This window comes from Microplitis demolitor, chromosome 6 (genome assembly GCF_026212275.2).
Source record: "Microplitis demolitor isolate Queensland-Clemson2020A chromosome 6, iyMicDemo2.1a, whole genome shotgun sequence".
NCBI lineage: Eukaryota > Metazoa > Arthropoda > Insecta > Hymenoptera > Braconidae > Microplitis > Microplitis demolitor.
Window position 1 is genome coordinate 10,816,343 of NC_068550.1, and position 21,319 is coordinate 10,837,661.

General features: G+C 28.0%; 4 protein-coding genes across 4 annotated transcripts in view; 2 read left to right on the plus strand and 2 right to left on the minus strand.

Annotated features, from left to right (window-relative positions):
- LOC103569311 (RNA polymerase II elongation factor ELL2) overlaps positions 1–18,322 on the minus strand; it is a 114,540-nt gene extending 96,218 nt beyond the window's left edge. Inside the window, exon 1 of the mRNA XM_053740042.1 lies at positions 17,409–18,322. Coding sequence (XP_053596017.1) covers positions 17,409–17,540 — 132 coding nt within the window. The 5' untranslated portion in view covers positions 17,541–18,322. The remainder of the gene's footprint in view (positions 1–17,408) is intronic.
- LOC128667992 (uncharacterized) lies at positions 623–1,950 on the plus strand. Its single transcript, XM_053740045.1, has 2 exons — positions 623–1,163; positions 1,460–1,950. The coding sequence occupies exons 1-2, from the start codon at positions 1,011–1,013 to the stop codon at positions 1,751–1,753; spliced, it is 447 nt and encodes a 148-aa protein (XP_053596020.1). The 5' UTR covers positions 623–1,010; the 3' UTR covers positions 1,754–1,950.
- Positions 2,396–6,760, plus strand: LOC103577000 (uncharacterized). Its single transcript, XM_053740043.1, has 8 exons — positions 2,396–2,509; positions 2,573–2,703; positions 2,790–3,170; positions 3,739–4,199; positions 4,274–4,426; positions 4,483–4,659; positions 5,466–5,719; positions 5,787–6,760. The coding sequence occupies exons 4-7, from the start codon at positions 3,798–3,800 to the stop codon at positions 5,592–5,594; spliced, it is 861 nt and encodes a 286-aa protein (XP_053596018.1). The 5' UTR covers positions 2,396–2,509; positions 2,573–2,703; positions 2,790–3,170; positions 3,739–3,797; the 3' UTR covers positions 5,595–5,719; positions 5,787–6,760.
- Positions 18,323–18,424: 102 nt separating the features above from the next.
- Positions 18,425–20,218, minus strand: LOC103577002 (polyubiquitin-B). The gene is made up of 2 exons (XM_008557468.3): positions 20,080–20,218; positions 18,425–19,423 (listed from the first exon to the last, which is right to left on the minus strand). Exon 2 carries the CDS (start codon positions 19,412–19,414, stop codon positions 18,497–18,499), a length of 918 nt encoding a protein of 305 aa, XP_008555690.2. The 5' UTR covers positions 19,415–19,423; positions 20,080–20,218; the 3' UTR covers positions 18,425–18,496.
- Positions 20,219–21,319: the final 1,101 nt, after the last annotated feature.

Below are 21,319 nucleotides of genomic sequence, written 5' to 3' on the forward strand. Positions count from 1 at the left end.
GCTCGAATATACTTTTGTATACCTTTGTTTTCGAAAAATAACGTTTTTTACCATTTTTTCTCGGACGATATCTCTCGAACGAATTAACCGATTGAGTCGGCTAAGGCGGCAATCGACGCGTTTTATTGAGTTCTAGAACTGATCAAATTTTGAAATTGATTTATTAATTCGTTTTCAAAAAATTTCAAAAATACTAAAAAAAAAATTTTTTTAATTCTTTCGACAACGGTTCTTCTTGAGCGAATGAACCGATTTTGATAGTTGAGGTGGCATTCGACGTGGCTTATAAAGTTTTAGAGCTAATTAGATTTTGGAATCAATCCATTGAGCACATTAAAAGTTATCTAAAAAAAGAACATTTTTGAACAAATTTTATTTTCGGAATATCTTCAAACGCACTTAACCGATCAAGCTCAATTTTTTACGGCTTCTAGATATTTATAAGCCGCGTTGAATGACACCTTAACGATCAAAATCGGTTCATCCGTTTAAGAGTTATAAATATTTACATACATACGTACGTACACATATACATACACTCGCACATCATCGTGAAATTAGTCAGGATAGCTTCCTATAACCTCAAAACGTCAAGATCTCTCAGAAATTTGGTTTTCGAAAATCGGACTGAAACTAATAACTTCTCGATTTTTTGAAAATTTTTTATTTTCTTAGCGGAAAGTTAAAAAAAAGATTTAGTGTATATGTCCTCGAAAACTTGGTATTTCCTTACACAGAGAAGAATGTTAAGTGAATATGCTTATGCAGCACGGTAATATTTACATTACTCTATAGTTTGTGTCCTGATGCTCTTATACACAAACTATTGAGTAATGTAATCACGAAGCCTAGATAGAAGGAGAACGATCGGCATAGGCTTTCTCGCCGTATTTGTGTCCGTAATAATGAGGAAACATCGGGTACAATATTTGTCCGCAAGGCAGCGGTAGTGTTAAAAAGTTCTGATTTTTAGAACATGTTTTATTGTAAACATTAGATAGTGTTATTGAATGTTGTTGTTGTCATGGTTAACAAATAAGCGTTTTATAAAATTGAAAATGGTTAAAAATGGTGCTGTGATGAATTGTAAAAACAGTAAAAATAATAAAAAATGTAAAAAAGATTTACAACAGGATAAAAACTCCTTATTTAAGCTGCCAAAAGTAAGTATAACCCCAAAATTTGTAATTTCATTGATAAAATAATAAGATTTATAATTATATTTATTAATGTTTATTAATTTTAAGTACATTCCCATTTGGAAAAGAACAAAAATTTTAATATCATATATGACATTTAAAAAAATTAATCACTATAGGCGCAAGTTGCAGCAGAGGAGTGTCTGTGATTGACACTTATAATTTTATTATCAATGCAATTTAATCATTATCATTAATAGTCTTGTATACTGAAATTAATATTTTGATAAGTAATTAGAAAATTTCTTTTTCTTTGGTAGGACCCTGATATTGTTAGACAATGGAGTCAAATTTTGGGACAAGATTTAGTGTCAGATTCGAAAGTTGACATTTTTATTTGTGATTTGCATTTTGAAGAAGAATATATTCTTCGCAAAGATATTATTATTATTCTTAATCAAGAACCGTTTGTGTCTGAACGAAAGAAAATAATACTCAAACCTGATGCCATCCCAACATTACATAAAAATATCAGCTCAACAATACCTGTTACAAATATTTCTGTAAATGCCAATACAAACGTAAGAAGTCAATTGAAAATTATATCTACGTAAATCAAAATTTCAGCTGTCGAGTATTAATTACTGTTTTTAATATCATCGATTTTATTAATTTCACAAGAAAATGATATATTACATTCAAGTCAAATATTGCACGATTATGAATGCATAGAAGTCAACGAGGTTTTTGATGACAATTCAGTTGAACCTAATAATATTGAACAAGTATGACTAGAATTATTTATAATGTAATGAAGTATGGTAATCGATCGGGAAATTATAAATTATTGGAGCAAGAATTCAAGTATTGAAATATTTTCTATGTAAAATTATAAATCGGTGCTGATATTAATAGTATTCGTTTTTTTTTTTTATAATAATTAAAATGTCAACTTGTTACCTATTATTAATGTACATTCTTCCAATTTTTTATTTTATATAAAAGATTTAATAGTTACATTGAAATAAAACTTGAAATATTTCTATCATTAATCTTGTTAATATTGTTTACTAATTGATTACGACTCTAATAATTGAGCAAATCCGTGAATATAATATTTTTGATTTTCTTTTTAATTCAATTTTTTTACATGTTTGTAGACTAGCCACAATGATCCCGAGTTAAGTGCAATCAATTCAGAATTTTTAATTCAAGAATTGATAAAGAATTTAGAAATATGTAAGTTACCAAAAAAATGGAGCTAGGTTGATGACCATCTCGATTTACCGGCAGTAATTCTTTGTTGCTTAGATTACATATCGTATGATGTAAAGATTCGGGTAAAAATCGATAAGACTCTTAATATACTTGTAAGAAATTTTTATATTTTTTTTAACGACTTACTGGATATAGCTAATTGTATATATTTGCAGGTAACTAATGTTAAACTTAATAAATCAACAAATAGTGATTATATTCTTAGTAGTATGGAAAGCTTTTGGACATTTTTAAAAGATTTGGAGACTTCTCAAATGTGTAGCGGCACAGGATTTGATAGTCAGAAGTACTTATAACATAAACCTTTCTTCTAATTAAAATTTCTTCTATTTTTAGCATTCTATTCAAAATAATTTGTTATTATTATGATAGGTCATCAGAAACATGCATAGTATTTTTGAAAGCTGATCAACAATATAAAAAACAGGCGGGAATATATAGATGTGATGCATGTAAACAAGTAAGAAAAAAACTGCATAATCAATTGTATCGACCTAAACTAGATGTCCATGATTGTAACAAAAAACTCAAGCTTGAGCTAAATTCTGTCAAGAAAAAGTGTAGTCGTCTCAGTAATAAAAATGCCACTTTGAAACAAACTATCGAGGAAGAAAGACAAAAGTGTGCTAACGCATCTAAAACAGTTATAGAGAAAGAAATACTTAATCTACCGCCTATCCAACAAGAGAACGTTAGAGCGTGTTTTGCTGCAGCTAAACTCCAAAATTCAAAACAAAGAAGATATACAGTCGAGTGGGTATATGAGTGTCTTTTAATCAGAATAAAAAGTGCTGCTGTTTACGAACGACTGAGATCTAGACAAATTTTACCCCTTTCTTGCAAGGATACCCTTCAAAAATATATCCAAAAATTAGATAGCGCATTCGGTTTTTCGGAAGCTCTTTTTGAAACCCTTAAAATGAAAGGTTCTCGAATGGAAGTAAATACTAAGAGGGGTATTTCACATTTAATCTCTTGTTAGTGTGTTGCAGCGAATCGTAGGATTAACATTTATTATTGAACACAATTGTAAGGTAGCAACTAAAACCTCCATTGCTTAAATATTGAGATTTTCGCAATAATTAATCCGCTTATCACAGAATAGCCGCTAGTATATTTAACTCTGTAATGATTAAGTTCTTTTACTGTAGTCAAATTCGCTTTTTAACCCATTCTATTTTGCTGAACTTTGTCATTAATCTACTCTCTGTTATTATCTATTGTAGTTATGTCTTTTTAGTTTTCTCATGAGCTTTGTGAACGCTAATATGATGATAATTTGGATTATAGGTATACTGATTCGTTTTTATTTACTTTTTAGGTACTTTGCTACTCGATGAAGTTGCGTTAAGCGAAACTATTAAATTGAATCAACGAACTATGAAGCTTGACGGTTTCGTTGATTTAGGATCTTACACGCCGGAAGCAGATTTAAATACTAGAGCTGATCATGCTCTAGTATTTATGTTTCAACCCTTTCAGGGAGATTGGGTGCAGGTCATAGGTTGTTTCCTGAGTCGCAGTGCAACCGTCAGCGAAATATTACATAAATTAATAATAGAGTGCATATTATTATTGGAAAACGCTGGATTTCAAGTTGACGCTGTAACCTGTGATGGAGCCCAGTGGAACCGTGGCGCGAGGAAGTTATTCGGAATTGAGGACTATAAATTTAGCTGCGAACATCCATATGATTATAGTAGACGTTTATGGTTCCTATTTGATTTTTCGTGCTTGCTAAAAAATTTTAGAAATAAGATTATGGACGTGCCATCATTTTGGGTAAAATTTTTACATATATACATTGATACAAATTTTTTCACTTGGATATTTACTTTACTGATTTTTATTTGCAGACTCCAGATGGTTATGTATACCGCAAACACTGGGAAGCTCTTTTAGCTTATGAAAATAGCTTCAAAGCTAATTTATCAGTAACCTACAAACTAACACCTGGTCACATCAAGCCTGAACAGTACCAGAAAATGAACGTGCTTTTGGCTGTAGAGGTAAATCGGGCTTTGATAATTTTTAAATTATCTTTCAAAAAATGTTTTTTCTATAGTTATTTGCAAAACGATTGAGAGTGGCTATGGAGATGTACGAAAGCGAATGTTCTGAGTTAAAAGGTTGTAAATCTACGATAGCATTCATGGAAAGAGTTGATCGTTTGATAACGGCTATGACTTCACGAACTCCAGAGCATGCTTTACGCCCTGACGTTTCATGTAAAATGAGACAGGTATGTTTTATTTCTTAAAAATTATTATTCTGTTGATACAGATTTTTTAGTGAGTCGCCAAAGCCAGCCCACAAGTAATATAACACAAACAAGTGATCATGGCATCACTATTCAACATATTCTTGGCGCAAAAATAATAAGTGTCAGCAAATCATACGAAAATTGCGAAGGCCTAAAGAAAAATTGTTATGCATAGTTTAGTAATTTGTGCTTGTTTTTCGCCTTCTTTCTATTACACATCAATTACACAATGCAATTAGCTGTATCATTGATATCCCTGTTTAAAATTTCCAATAGGATCCCATCAAAAGCGACAAAAGCCACTTAGAAACCCATAAATTTTATTGGTTTCTAAGTGGCTTTTGTCGCTTTTGATTGGGATCCTATTGGAGATTTTCAACAGGGATGGCGTTGACTATTGTTTCAAAGGTCTAGTCTTCAAGCGATACAGCTATATGGAGTTTGACTTCATATTGAGTAATCATTATTTGTCTATTTTAATTCATAATATACTTTATTTAATACTTTCGATTCAAATCATTCATTGATAAACTTTTTCCTATGCTTATTATTCTAATAGTATTACTTACAGGTTTGCACAAATTTTTTAGTTTGATAAATTCTACACTTTTATTCACTTTGTTTATTGACAACTGCACAATATTAACATAGGTATTAATAACGTTCGCATTTTGAACAATTATTATCCTTATAACTAATACCATTAATTGGTTCTTTTCATCATTTCTCAAACAAAAACTTTTCAAAGTTTTCGCTTTTATTCATCACAACATTTTTACCGGTAGGCTATCACTGATTTCATCGAATATTTACGTGAGTGGGAAGAAAAAGCAACGGAAGAAAAACTGAAATATAAAGAACTGAAAAAACATTTAGATGAAGACCAACTACCGGGCAAATTTTTTTTGCTATAACTGCAAGCACATTAGCTTGGTTCAAAATCTCACTTGGAGCTACTTTAGAACTTGCTAATTTCTTACATACTCAATGTAACTATGATTCTCTGATGACAATACGTCTTACTCAGGATGCCTTAGAGGTAAGCGTTTTTTTCACATTTTTTTTTATTTGTTCGTTAATTTTACTCGTTACATAATAATTTCCAGAAATTTTTTGGGATCATGAGAAACGCCTATGGATGTAACGATCACCCAGACGTAATATTGTTTGGCCAAGTATATCGTTTACTTTGTTCATATTCTTTAGCGACTCAACCTAGAGGATCTAATGTAACTGCTGGCGAACTGTTGCTATCTTTGATGCAAACCAAAGACTCTTTGGCATTATCTTCTGTTCCTAAAAATGAATGGCTCCAAAAAATTGACGCGGTTGTTGAGAAAGGCATTTGTGGCGAAGTTTCTGAAGAACCAAACAGCAATGGTATTATTGATAATGAAATTTCTTTTCCAAATTTACTTCATGATGCGGGCTTGTTGGATGAAGAACTGAATAATCACGACATATCATCTAATAATTACACAGATACAATTAATATAGATGAATAAGTAACTAGTCTAGGTAATAAAGAGTTTTGTCAAAAGCCGTTTGAAAGTTTGGTCGATGAAAGTGACAGCGACGATGATGATACATATCAATGCCAAGATCCTTATCTCGATCATGATTACGATATAATGAAAACTAGCGACGAAGTGGTTGCATATATTGCTGGATACATGGTTAGAAAAACTAGCCGTTATACCAAGTGCTTCACATGTGTAGACACTTTACAATCTACTAATAAAGCTTCAAGTGGCCGAGATAGGTTTATTGAGCTAATGAGTGAAGGTGCTTTAATCTATCCAAGTGAAAACTTATTTTTATTAATTAAAACTCTTGAAGAAGATGTGTTAAAAGTTGCAGGAACCAAAACTATTAAGTGCAATACAATGCATCAAATTCATGATCAAATAGCTTTACACGATGCGCTTCCCAAAGTTGGTTGCCCTGATCACACTAAGTAATTAACGATAAAGGTCATTAATTATTTTATTGTCATGCGAGGTCATTTTCTTACTAAATTATTTAACAAAAACATGAGCCAACGAAAAGCTCTCACTAGAAAGCACCGAAAATCCGCGAAGTTAACGTGATTAGTAGTTTAAAAAAAAACTTTTTATTGATTACGAATTCAATTATTATTCATTTATAATTTTATTTTTCTTGTAAAAGTTTATAGAAAATGTAACTGTGTTAATACTATCAAAATACAATTAATAAAGTATATATTTTTCTTGAAACCTAATTAACTACTTCATTTTTTTTGATAATTCTTGGATTTATTCTTTCACAGCCCATCAGGTAATTTATTATTTATTATTCATTGTAAGACTTCATACTTTTATTGTGTGTATATTTATATATTTATGATAAGAAATTTTTTAAACTCGATTTTACAGCTTCAAAAATAATTCTGTTAATATTTGTCAACGTTTTCATTTTGGTTATTATTACTTTTTAAATTACTGTTATTTATTTCTACGCGATATCAATTTGATATAACATTGATTGTTATAAATATTAAATTATTATTTGTTTGCTAATTCCCAGTTATTATTAACTTTTTCTTGGTATTATTTTCGATAAATATTAAATATACGTATTTTTTTCCAATAATTAATGATCAAAATTTATTATTAATAATTATTTTTTACCATTTATTATTTGTCTTCAATTTTTCATTAATTAATTTTCTAAGGGACAATTATACCGTTTCAAATATCCAACCTGTCGAACCGACGCGCTCTCTACCGACATTTTGTCCCCCTATCATGCCTCGTATACAGAGACGCGTACATAACACAGCGAGCGTGCTCCTTCTATCTAGGCTTCGTGAATGTAATCAATACTGTGCTGCATAGGCATATTTACTTAACATTCTCTCAAAATGTAAGAATTTTTTTTAAATTTTTGGTGTGGGTATAATGGACCGTCTGTAGTGATATATACTTCTCTAGTATAAGGGTAGGTGAGGGGGTTGATTTCGCCGAACCAAAGCTGGGTGAAAATATTCTACATAAAGAGATGATCTTTTGAAAATTTTTTCAGAATTTTTGGAGTGGGTATGGCGGACTATTTAAATATACTTCTTTGGGGGTTGAGATATTTGAGGGTTGATTCAGATGGTGGTTTCGGTTAATTGACTATTTCAACTGTTTAGACTTGACTCTGTACTAATTGTAATCTAGTTTGATTGTTCCTGGCCTTAGATTATTTTCTTAAATTATCAAGATAATTTCGTTCAATGAACGTTCAGAACTTCAGTTACATCGCGAATCGGGATGAAAATAATAACTTTCTGAAATTTTTGAAAATCATCGACTTTTTTAGCGGGAAGTTAAAAAAGTCATTTTTTTGACTTGGGAATGCGAGTTCCACACTGATAGAAGGATTTATTTGAGAGTAATAAACTAGATTTGTTAAAACTCTTGTGAGAAGCTTCTTTGAGACAAATAAATATTTATTAATAGTTAACAAATAATTCTTTGGCGAATATTATCGATAGATGGCTGCATATAATCATATGTAGTTGTACACGGAGAAAAATGTTGGCTCGAAACCTACCAATTTTTATTATGCTGTCGACCAAACTTGAAACAGGAAGGGAAGCATCCAAAAAATTATTATGCTCATACGAAAAATTATTACGCTGTATCATAATACTTACTACGCATGAGAAACTTATCGATAAGATTTAATAACAATCACTTTCATACATTATATTAATTGTGATGCGGCATAATAATTTTTCGTGAGAGCATAATAATTTTTTGGATGCTTCCCTTCCTGTTTCAAGTTTAGTCGACAGCATAATAAAAATTGGCAGGTTTTGAGCCAACACTTTTCTCCGTGTATATATTAGCAAGAGACTAACTGGACAGTAGTAAGCATTGTTACACGGCCATATTTTATATGAAATATAAAAATTGTTTTAGATAATTTTTTTTTATGTAATAAAAATAATTTTTTATTATAATATATTCTACATTTTCCCACTTGAAATAAATTTTTTTTAATATTTTTATTTATATTTTGAGAGAATGAGGTTATATGTTCAAATACGTCAAATTGCGTCAAATAAATGATTTATTAAATATTAATAAATATTGCTTTTAAATAGCAGTGCTCGCGGACTGTGCTCACTGCTATTTAAAAACAACATTGCTGATATATTTCAAACTTGATACACACTTTCTACGTATAATATACCTCCCCCCAACGTTGAGTTTTAGAATTTGTTCTTACATCAAGGGAGTTTTCCACCTCTAAAATGGCGCAAATTTTCATAAAAAATAGCAGTTTTTACTTTTAATGATTATTAAAAAATGAAAAAGAAAAATCAGGGAACGTTGAGGGGAGGTTTTAATAATGCTTCGACTAAATTCCAATAGTTTTTTATTTCAGATACTTTCCAGCTGAGATACACTGCTCACCGCAAATCATCTTTTTTTAAAGACGTTCTGGGAAAAGTTCCGACACTGGCTTGTTTGCGGATACTTTTACACATAAAAATCACCTAATGTTGTTGAATATATAGTTAATGTTCAAAAGCTTTTAATGAATCAGCTCAATCCATACGACAAAAAAAAATTATAAAAAAAGCGTTTTTTTCATGATTTAACCCCAACCCCCCACCTCCCTTAAGACTGCAGTACTCGTGGTTCAAGATTTGTATTCTAGTTCAAGTTATCACTTTTTATTGATTCAAAACATCGCATTACTTTAATCAATATTGTAACTATCTTGTACTGAACATTTATATTTTTTGGTTAATGTAATAAATATTTTACAGTAAGGAACAATATTTATTAAATCAAGAAATTAAACTTATTTAACTAAATAACTCAATTTTTGAAGATTTATTGAGTCAAAAATGTATTTTTTTTTTTTTTTTCAAGATTTAAAATCGAAGGAATTTTTTTACTTCCCTCAAGAAAATCTCGATTTTCATTCTATGTCCTCAAAAGTTTCTTGGCTCAAAAAAAATTACTTGGAGCCAAATAATTTTTTTTTCTGTGTACATCCATAACATTCGAGGAGTGATCGTAGCAACACCGTTTACTGTTACTGTGCATCTATTTTGCGTTCAGCAATATTTTTATTAATGTAGTGGTAAGACATAACCAAATTAACCATCAAAATAAACTGAGCTGTTTATTATTAAATTATTACACTGATAGAAGGATTTCTTAGGATTTAATAAGATTTGTTAATATTTATCAAATGGTTTATTAATGAACAGGCTAAAATAAATATTTACTAACAGTCAATAAATTATTTGTTAGAGCGCATTTCCTTGCACCAAAAAAATATTTATTAATGTATAATAAATGATTTATTAATATTTAATAATTCACTTATTTGACGCAATTTAACGTATTTGAAGATATAACCTAATTCTCTCATAATATAAATAATAACAATATTTTAAAAAATTTATTTCAAGTGGGAAGATGAAGAATATATTATAATAAAAAAATAATTTTTATTAAATAATTAACAAACAATTATTTAAAATAATTTTTATATTTTATATATGAAATATGGTCGTGTGGCAACGCTTACTACTAACCAGTTAGTCTCATGCTAATTTTCATTTGTATTTTTGTTAGCTATAATTGGCGATAATTTTGACTTGTCAAAGGGTTTTGGAAAGCTTGAAGAATCAGCTTTAAAGATCTATGCATGAATTTAAAAAATTGAGCAGCTTACAAGTAATTACAGTTTTAATGAAAAAATTAATTTTTCCATGTTAATTAGATGGGGAATTAAAACTAAAATAGCGACCTCTTAGAGCTGAGCTAGAGAGCCCATCTTTAGGGAAAATTTTTTTATCGACAACTACTAACATTTCAAGGGGTAAGAGCAAAAAAAAAGTTTTTGTTTGAATCGTCTTAATATATATATATATATATATATATATATATATTGGCATTCCACGCCAAATCGGACACCAATTCAGCTTTGCACCTCGGATTTTTCTGAAACTTTTTTATCTTTTAGTATAGGTTGAAAGAGGCCTCCATGATTTTTTTCAAATTTTTTCTTCAACCGTTTTCGAGGTATTGAATTTTGAAAAATGTAGAGATTTTTTTTTCAAACGCCTAGAACTTCGCGAAAAGTGGTTTCAATAAAATTTTCAAAAAGACAAAAATTATTCGTTTTTAGACATCTTTTTAGTCAAAAATATCAAAAAACTTTTTTGAACCATGCTTCTATTGAAGCTTTAAATTTTAAGTATAAATTATCGATTTAAAAAAAACACGTACTGATCGATTTTCCTCTTAATTTTTCACAGCAAACTGTCACCTATTCTACAACTATTCCAGCTATGCTCATAATTGGACAACCATGGGATCTATTAATTTTCGATTTTTTAAATTTCATATTCCAGTTTTTTTTTTTTTTTTTTTTTTTTTTTTTTAGAAAAATGTCTAAAAAAAAATATCATCTTCAGGATTTACTATTCATAATTATCTAACACGCAATTATGATCAAAATTTTCAAATTTTATTTCTACAGAAAAGTTATTATTAATTAGTTAATATTAATTAATTAATATTAATTACTTCATTAATATTAATTACTTAATTAATATTGGTTAATGAATTAATAATAATTAATTAATTAATAATAATTTGTCTGTGGATATAAAATTTGAAAATTTTGATGATAGTTGTGTGTCAGATAATTATTAATAGTAAATCCTGAGAATAATATTTTTTTAGACATTTTGGAAAAACAAAACTGAAATATGAAATTAGAAACATCGAAAAAAATAGATCCCATCGTTGTCCCATTATGAGCATAGCTGGAAAAGTTGTAGTATAGGTGACACTTTGCTGTGAAAAATTAAGAGGAAAATCGATCAGTACGTGTTTTTTGTAAATCGATAATTTATACTTAAAATTTAAAGCTTCAATAGAAGCATGATTCAAAAAAGTTTTTTGATATTCTTTACTAAAAAGATGTCTAAAAACGAATATTTTTTGTCTCTTTGAAAATTTTATTGAAACCACTTTTCGCGAAGTTCCAGGCGTTTGAAAAAAAAATCTCTACATTTTTCAAAATTCAATACCTCGAAAACGGTTGGAAGAAAAATTTGAAAAAAATCATCGTGGCCTCTTTTAACCTATACTAAAAGATAAGAAAGTTTCAAAAAAATCCGAGGTGCAAAAGCTAATTGGTGTCCGATTTTGCGTGAAACGCCATATATATATATAAACTTTGTTGTGTAACGATTGTATAAACTTATATTATATAAAGATTAATAAAATATGAAGTCCGTTAAATCTGTTAATGCAATAATGATATTACCGAAAAAAAATTGAAAAATAAAAAAAAAAAAATTTTTTTTAAAATGAAATAAAACCTTTCATTTTAAAACTTTAGCAGGTCATTAATACAGACAGCTGGTTGTCTCAAAAGGGACGAGGTAGTTTTCGAGGGTTCGAGAAGATTGAATTGTTATGTATAGATATGCTTTCAGTACGGCGCATGTATTCAATATACTTAAACACAATATGTATACTGGACAGTCTTTAAGCTTTACGTTAAAATTTTGTCGCTAGTTTAAAGATTTAAAAATAGTAAGGGGAAGAGACAATACTGAAGAAAAAAAAATAACATAATATTAAAGATGAGAATCGAAGAAAAAAATAAAACCTGGCTTGAAAATTTCAAAGGACGAATTGCTAACATCTGTCTGGTTTTTAAAAGTTTTTTTAAATTAAGTTAAATAATCATGATAATAATAATAATAATAATAATAATAATAATAATAATAATAATAATAATAATAATAATAATAACAAGAATGATATTATAATCGTCATTATATTATTATTATTACTGTTTAATTGGAAAAAAATTATAAATAAAAAAAATTGATAAATCTAAATTTTTAAATGAAGACAAACAAAACAATGAACATAAAAACGTAAAGAAAAATTGAATGATAAAAAAAAAATTATTCATAAAAAATACATTATTTGCATTTTTTACAATTGTCTTATAATAACATCTAGTTATTATCATTTTATCGTTCAGAAACAAAAATAATACCAAAATATTATTTTTTATTACCAGTAAATTTGAGAGCCCATTTTCAAATATATAAATATATATATATTAGGGTGTGTCATTTCAGAGCAACATTTTTTTTTTTTTCAAGTGCATGGGAAAAAAAATCATAGTTTAACACAAAATAAAAATTTTCGCGCAAGAAAAAAAATTCTATGTCGATTACAGACCTAGCTCATTAAAAAATTCTATTTTCCCACTTAAATAACACGGGAAAATTTTATTTTCAAGTTTGAGTATTTTCAACTCGTTAACTAATCAATAGAGAATAGACTGATCGAATAGACTGAAATTTTTGTAGGAAATTGTACGCGCTGCAAAAAAGGTCTCTTATCATTTTTTGATAAATCTATCTGTTCAAAAGTTATTGGAGTTCGAAGTTAAGCTCTAGTAAATTTCAAGATCTTTTTACTTTTCCGGTGAAACTATCAGACTTATCACAAAATGTCATAGGATCTTTGTTATTGGAAATTTTATTGCCTACAAATTATTATCAGTAATGTTTTTCCAACTTCCGTATTGTTTTCTAGTTATTTTCATTTCAATGTTGAGCTCTTTAATCGATCAGAACACTACTTTTTGAAGAGCTCGAAATTAAAATAAAAATAACTACAAAACAATACAATATTGGAAAAAACATTACTGATAATAATTTGTAGGCAATAAAATTTCCAATAAAAAAGATCCTATGACATTTTGTGATAAGTCTGATAGTTTCACCGGAAAAGTAAAAAGATGTCGAAATTCACTAGAGCTTAACTTCGAACTCCAATAACTTTTGAACAGATAGATTTATCAAAAAATGATAAGAGATTTTTTTTGTAGCGCGTACAATTTCCTACAAAAATTTGTATTAGTCTATTCGATCTATTGATTAGTTAACGAGTTAAAAATACTCAAACTTAAAGATAAAATTTTCCCGTGTTATTTAAGTGGAAAAATGGAATTTTTTAATGAGCTAGGTCTGTAATCGACATAGAATGTTTTTTCTTGCGCGAAAATTTAGCTAGGAAAAGACCTAGTACCCGATCAGGGAACTAGTACACGATCACTCCATGTATTTGTATATCTATATATAGTAAAATTTAGTAAATATATATATACAAATACATGAATGATCGGGTATTGAGTTTCTTACCTTAGTAAAAGATTTAAGTAAATGAAATATTTCGAATATTTGTTTGGTTAAAATGCAATAAAAATAAAAATAATTTTTCATTATTTTAAATGGATGTATGTGTATATTATGTATGTATTAATATTTATCTACCTGAAGATCGGAACGTCTTTCGCGCAACGAAAAAAAAAAATTGAACAGTAACAAATCTACTGGATGACTAAATTTCTGAAATGTTTCGCATATAGATGCTAGTATGGCAGCCGAAAATCTTAGGCCGCCCTCGACCTCAAGACCTACTCCTTAAGCAGTCGAATTGTTAAAATTTTTTTCATTTGCAAAGAACGTTCCGATCTTCAGGTACATTAATATTTATATTAATAAGATGTAATAATAAAGTATGTATTGAGTTTAAGCTCTCAATAGTAATTGAAACAATGTCATATTCCCAAAATTTCTTATTTTGAGGACAATATTATTATTATTAAATTATAGTAGATATATATTCAATAGTCACGCAGTGTGGCTGGATAATACACATTAAGTAATCATTTGCAACAATTATTATCGTCTTTTATTATTTATCTTAGCTTTTGTCATCATATATTTACCCTTCGTCAAAAATATTTTCCTTTATATATTTCTTTATCTTTTTATCTATTTCCCCTAAATTACAAATAAGTCATGCTTTATAACTACAATATATATATATATATATATATATATATATATATAATAAGGAGAAGTATCCTGGGTAGTATAACGTTATTGAATTATTTTTTTATTTATATATTTAATGTAAAACGATAAATAACTGATGTATAGTACTCACAAATAAGAAATCTAATCGTTTTCCATGTATTAATTGTAATAATTACCATAAATTTTTGAATGAAAATTCTGCTTATCGATTGAGCATATTTTTAACTACTTAAATTAATTTAAAATTGAATATTATTATCATCTTTACAGAATTGTAGTTTATTATAATTTGAGGCCTCGATATTTTTAAGTTTATTGGAAATTAGAAAAAAAAAAATTTACCCGTTTTAAAAAATTTTGTTAAACTGATGAATCATTAAAAGAACTCAACTTAATGTTTAATATTGTAAATCAAATTTAATAAGTGAGCTGATACCAAATATCATGTTTTTAGATAAAATAAATGCAACAACTAGATTAAAAAATACAAGCCACTAAATTTAAAAAATATGTATTTGTTAACAAATTTATTCGAATTTTTTTTATATAACCATTTGTTCCTAACAGATTTTCTATTTTAGATCAATAAAATACTTGTATTCGAATACTAAGTACTCGATATGAATATTTACATCGCATTAAATTCAGACTTCATTTAAAATTTACATTATCTAAAATACTTAATAGAAAGCTTTCAACATATTTCTAAATATGTGTACTCAATTTTTATGTCTGAACGATTTAAAACAATTGAAATTAATTGATTTCATAAAAACTATAGTTTTTATGAAGACGTATTTATTAAGTCTAAATATTATTTTTATTGACAATCACGAAGCAAGATACCGATGTTTGATTGTTAGATAAGTTATTTTATGGCCATTTTTAGGAATGATTTAAACTTTAATATTTCAAAAAATAATTTTAAAAAAATATCTATGTACATATATGACGTCATACTTTTATTACATCTTAGGATATTTTTCAGCAATAAAAATAAATTTTTTGAAATTTTTACCAACTACTACAACGTCATCTTAAAAATTTTTTTTACTTCAAACTCTCAAATGTATAGAATAAATTATTTATTTTTTTTTTTTTTATTAAAGAATGTTTATAAAAATCCATTTTCATATTTTTTTTCATTCCAGGAAAGTTCTCGACTTTAAAAAACCCTTAGAACTTTGCCCAACAATCACAACCACAGCTAAAAAAATTTTAACGAAAAATTTAAAAACCCACAAAATATTTTGAAAAATCAATTATTCATAGCGATATTTTCAAAACTCAAAATTTCTTTAAAGAAAATTTTTCAAAGAAAATTCAGTATGAGTACTTAAAGTTTGTTTTGATAGTTGTAACCTCAATTACAAAATCCTTTGTTCTACGAAATTAAATAAGAAACCAACTATTTCCTTCAATATTTTAAAAAATGAAAAAAATCCATAAAATCACTAACACATGTTTCAAAAAAACTGATAACCAATAAGCATCTATAAATTTTCTCCTACAATTATAACCTCAATTACTAATTTTTTTTACATAAAATTCTATAAATCACCCAAGAAAAAGAATTTTTTCTCAAATATTTAAAAAATTATGATTAGGAAAGCGAAAGACAATGATCAATTTTTATAATTCTGATCAAATACATTTAATATTGATATAAAGAAAAATTTTCAAATGCCTAAGAAAATTTTTTCAACTCAGTGTCTATTTGTTCATTATTATTTTTTTTTTTTTCATGTGTAATTAGCTGATAAAAACTATAATCTCTAAATCATTTTAATGTAAAAAGTTTATCTTTAATAAAAATAAGAACTTTTATAATTTTTTTTTCAATAATTATGATCTCAATTAAAAAAATTGTTTACTAAAATTCTTCAACTACAGAAATTACAGAAAAAAACAACTATTTCCTCCAATATTTAAAAAATTTCCGAACTCTCTTCAAAGCTTCTATAAAAGAATTTATCGATAGAAACTAAAGCTGGAATTTTCTTTGACAATCAAAACCTCGAATAAATTTTATAAATTCCACAAAATAAAGAAATATATTACTCGATTTTTGAACAACTGCAAAATATTTGCCTAAATCCCTTGAATTTTCTGTATAAAAAATTTTCAACCAAAAAAAATGACCTTAAACTTAGTTTTTCTCTGATTCCATTCCTCGGCTTTAATCCCCACTAAAAATGAATTACACTAACAATTTATTCTCCAAGAGAATGCTCCATTATAATCAAAGGACACTATCTATGATCCTTTGACGATTTCTCATGTCCTTTCACTTTCTCTAGTTAAATATCTCAATCCATTTTCAAAATCCAATGAACAAAAACTACTATCTAAAAATAAACAAATTTAAAAAAAAAAAAGTAAAATAAGACTTTTAAAACCACTCATTCTTAAAACTGACCTTAAATTCAAATTCCTCAACTAAAAACAACAAAGTAGTACTTCTACGAATTAAAAAAAAAAAAAAAAAAAAAAAACATTTTTCACTAATAATTACATGTAGTAATTATTAAAAAATGAATATATTAATATAAACATGTTTATAACATACTCAATTATCATAAAATATGGCTCAGAGTAATCTTTATTTTATATAGTGTCCCCTTATAATTTTTACACAACAAATTTATCAACCAACTAACCAACTAAGTAGTCAATACATATCTCATTTAATGAATTAACTAATCAACTAAATGAATAAATGAATTAATTGATATTTTTCCAAAGTGGGATAATTGTAAAATAGGTTAAAAAAAAATTTTAGTACAAAAAAAAAAATTTTAAGGTTATAAAGTTGAAAAAAAAAACTTACCCGATTTTTTAAAAAATCCTCAATAGCACGTTGAGCCGAATCAGTTAATTTAACAAATATTAATGATTTATTTTCATAAAAATGACTTTGCGATGACAAACCATACTGGACACCTGCCACCAGCGCCGCCATTTCTATTTTACAATTTTATTAAATGAAATAAAACGTTGTTTTTTTATATTGTTCTACTTTTATTTTAATATTTATATTAAATTAAAAATTTCTAGTTTTTCCAAATTTAACACCTAGCACTCAATTCAATTCAATTATTGAATTAATTAATATTATTATGCATGTATTTTTTTTATCACTGATACTGAAGAATAAAATCACTTAGTTTGGTTAAATAATTAAAATAAATATTTATTTGTAATTATTTAATAGAGGTTACTTAATAAATTCAACTGACGACACTAGTGGAAAGTCTATGAATCTCTGATGATGATGATAATTATTATTAGTATAATTTATTTAACAATTGTTATATCTGGGTAATGGATATTTAATTTTGAATAAAACTTATTTATAATTATTTAAATTGTTTAAAGACGCATTAAAATTTATGGTTGATTTTGAAAAACTAATAATAACAATAAAATATTGTAATATGTTACATTATTAGCGCCGACACGTTTTTGATATTTTCTCTTGTGATGATATTAGAAGAGACCAACGGCTGTCGTAACGAAAACTACACAACTACCACTTTCGAACGACTAGTAGGTGGGCGGGGTTTGCTACGAGGGCTGAGGGGGCCAATTAGACGAGGGAATTTTAATACAAGTGGGGATGATGAAGGTAATCGAGGCGACATCTGATGGTTGAGTTTTGGAGAAGAACTACCAATGGCGAAGGAGTTTCTCAGGGATTTAAATCGAGGTGGCGCTATCTGGAAGTGGTAATCAGTAACGAGATTTTAGATGGCGGGGAGTTCAAATATAAAAAATGTGTTGTGAAAAGAGAAATGGCAGATCGATAGAATTGTGAGTTTTAAATAAAAGATTTATTATCAGGAATAATTATTTTTTTTATTTATTTATAAGAAAAAAAAATGGAATACATATGTTTTGTAATTTATTTCAAACGATTCAATTTCCTCCACGGAGACGAAGTACGAGGTGGAGGGTTGACTCCTTTTGAATGTTGTAGTCTGAGAGAGTACGGCCATCTTCCAACTGCTTACCAGCGAAGATCAATCTCTGCTGGTCTGGAGGGATCCCCTCTTTGTCTTGAATCTTAGCTTTTACGTTCTCGATGGTGTCAGAAGCTTCAACTTCTAAGGTGATGGTTTTACCAGTCAATGTCTTAACAAATATTTGCATTCCTCCACGAAGACGAAGTACGAGATGTAGTGTGGATTCCTTCTGGATATTGTAGTCTGATAATGTTCGGCCATCTTCCAACTGCTTACCAGCGAAGATCAATCTCTGCTGGTCTGGAGGGATCCCCTCTTTGTCTTGAATCTTAGCTTTTACGTTCTCGATGGTGTCAGAAGCTTCAACTTCTAAGGTGATGGTTTTACCAGTCAATGTCTTAACAAATATTTGCATTCCTCCACGGAGACGAAGTACGAGATGTAGTGTGGATTCCTTCTGGATATTGTAGTCTGATAATGTTCGGCCATCTTCCAACTGCTTACCAGCGAAGATCAATCTCTGCTGGTCTGGAGGGATCCCCTCTTTGTCTTGAATCTTAGCTTTTACGTTCTCGATGGTGTCAGAAGCTTCAACTTCTAAGGTGATGGTTTTACCAGTCAATGTCTTAACAAATATTTGCATTCCTCCACGGAGACGAAGTACGAGATGTAGTGTGGATTCCTTCTGGATATTGTAGTCTGATAATGTTCGGCCATCTTCCAACTGCTTACCAGCGAAGATCAATCTCTGCTGGTCTGGAGGGATCCCCTCCTTGTCTTGAATCTTAGCTTTGACATTTTCAATAGTGTCAGAAGCCTCAACTTCCAAAGTAATTGTCTTCCCCGTCAAAGTTTTAACAAAGATCTGCATTTTTCCTTCCTAAAAAAACAACAAAACAATCAAAATAAATAACCGGACAAAATAAATATGATTTATCGCTTGCTCATTTTGACATCATTCAGATAACTCACTAACTATTTTTTTATCTCTCTCGCAATCATATCAGTAAACACTAACATTCAAATATATAATTTACCCTCACCCCACTTACTTTATTTTTTATTTTTATGATAATTCAAATAAATAATTTTTTCCTACGACATAAATTTATACATTCAATTAAAAATTTTGTATGGACTTTAATTGCCAGAACTAATTACGAGTCTGTTAATATCAACAAAATACTGTAATTTATTTAAATGAAAAAAAAAAAATTTATAAAGAATAAAGAGAAATATTACACAAAGGTGAAACTCAAAATGGCCGCGATCGATACCGTCGTCCTTCATTTCCAACAAAAGATTACCAGAACAAAAAAAATTTACGCTTTTTTGCTTTAATTTTTCATTCAAAATAAAAAAAAAGTAAATTCATCAATTTTTATAACTAATTAGAAATAATTTTAATAAACTTTAAACCCATGAGTTGAGAAAACAAACGTGATTCAAAAAAAATGTACGCCGTCATAAATTTATTTAAAATAAATAATGTAAATTAAAAATAATATATATTATAAGTATAAAATTTATACGTACCTGTTGTAATTTATATGTTTAATTAACTTTACGTTGTATTTTGTGTAAATATTTGTAGTTTGTTAACGACGCTGGGAATTCACTGCTGAATCAGTGAGAAAAGTTTTATAACTGAGTTCTAGTGAAAAATCGTGCCTTTATATATTCGCTGGTGGATGAGACAGCATTTATGTAAAGATAATTTCATTGGCTTGGAATAACTCTGACGTCAGATTTTATTTCAATACGCATGCGCGTAAAAAAATTGTAAAGACTGATTGGTTGGTAGAATTAAGTCATGATTTCCGTTAGGATTGATATTATTTTTTTTAGCTGGCCTTTGATTGGATAAATGATTCAAATAAATATTCTAGAATTTTCTATTATTTTCATTTTTATTAGTAAATATTATTTTAGTTCTTTTGCGACTTATCTTGTTATCATTTTTTTGTTTTCTTGCGAGATAAGAACTTGTGTTTAAGAAACGATTAATAATTATGACGGCATATTTAAAAATGTATATTTTAGTACTTAACTTAAATGTTAATAATAGTATAATTTTTGTTGACAATATTATGAAAATAAATCATTTTTATCTCCTGAAATCATCGGGCATTTCAATAAAATTTATATTACAGCAGCGCTTGCTGAATTTAAACTTTAAACATATATATATATATATATATAATAATATATGGTGGCTTCTAATAAGAATTATTAATTTATCATATAATTTATCTGAATGAATTAATTTATATATTTAAAATAAATAATTGCTTATAAAATATTAAATTATAGATGGCAGCTTGTTTGTGTTCATCTGTCGAGAATTAGTACTGGCCGTCGTAATTGTTCATAGTTGATGATAAAGTAGTTTTCAAATGATATTGATGATAGAAGGAGATAGTAATATCACGCATCATATAACTATCTCGCTCTATCTTCAATTGATTATAGGTTTAAAAAAAAAATAATAATAATAATAACTAAAAAAATATAATGATAACAATTAAGTAATTATAAAAATAGTTTTCAGAACTAACCAATTCTTTAAGGTTCGATTTCGAAATTGATGGTAGCATTGGCAACATACACATATGTCTCACTTATGAAAGACGTATCGAGATATTGTTTAATATTCATCTGCCGTTGTTGAATGGAATCTACGGTTGGACAGGAATCGGGTGACTGAATCCTTATTTTTTCAGAGCATTTACGTCAGAACGCACAGGTAAAATAATATTTATTGATAAGTTCAAAT

What these genes read in the sequence shown, in the direction of transcription:
- LOC128667992 (XM_053740045.1), top strand. Translation starts at nt 1,011, where the DNA reads ATGTTGTTGTTGTCATGGTTAACAAATAAGCGTTTTATAAAATTGAAA. An exon ending in CCTTATTTAAGCTGCCAAAA is followed by an intron (nt 1,164 to 1,459) that starts GTAAGTATAACC and finishes TTTCTTTGGTAG; the next exon opens with GACCCTGATATTGTTAGACA.
- LOC103577000 (XM_053740043.1), top strand. Translation starts at nt 3,798, where the DNA reads ATGAAGCTTGACGGTTTCGTTGATTTAGGATCTTACACGCCGGAAGCA. An exon ending in TGGACGTGCCATCATTTTGG is followed by an intron (nt 4,200 to 4,273) that starts GTAAAATTTTTA and finishes TTTTATTTGCAG; the next exon opens with ACTCCAGATGGTTATGTATA. An exon ending in TTTCATGTAAAATGAGACAG is followed by an intron (nt 4,660 to 5,465) that starts GTATGTTTTATT and finishes TTTTACCGGTAG; the next exon opens with GCTATCACTGATTTCATCGA.
- LOC103577002 (XM_008557468.3), bottom strand. Translation starts at nt 19,414, where the DNA reads ATGCAGATCTTTGTTAAAACTTTGACGGGGAAGACAATTACTTTGGAA.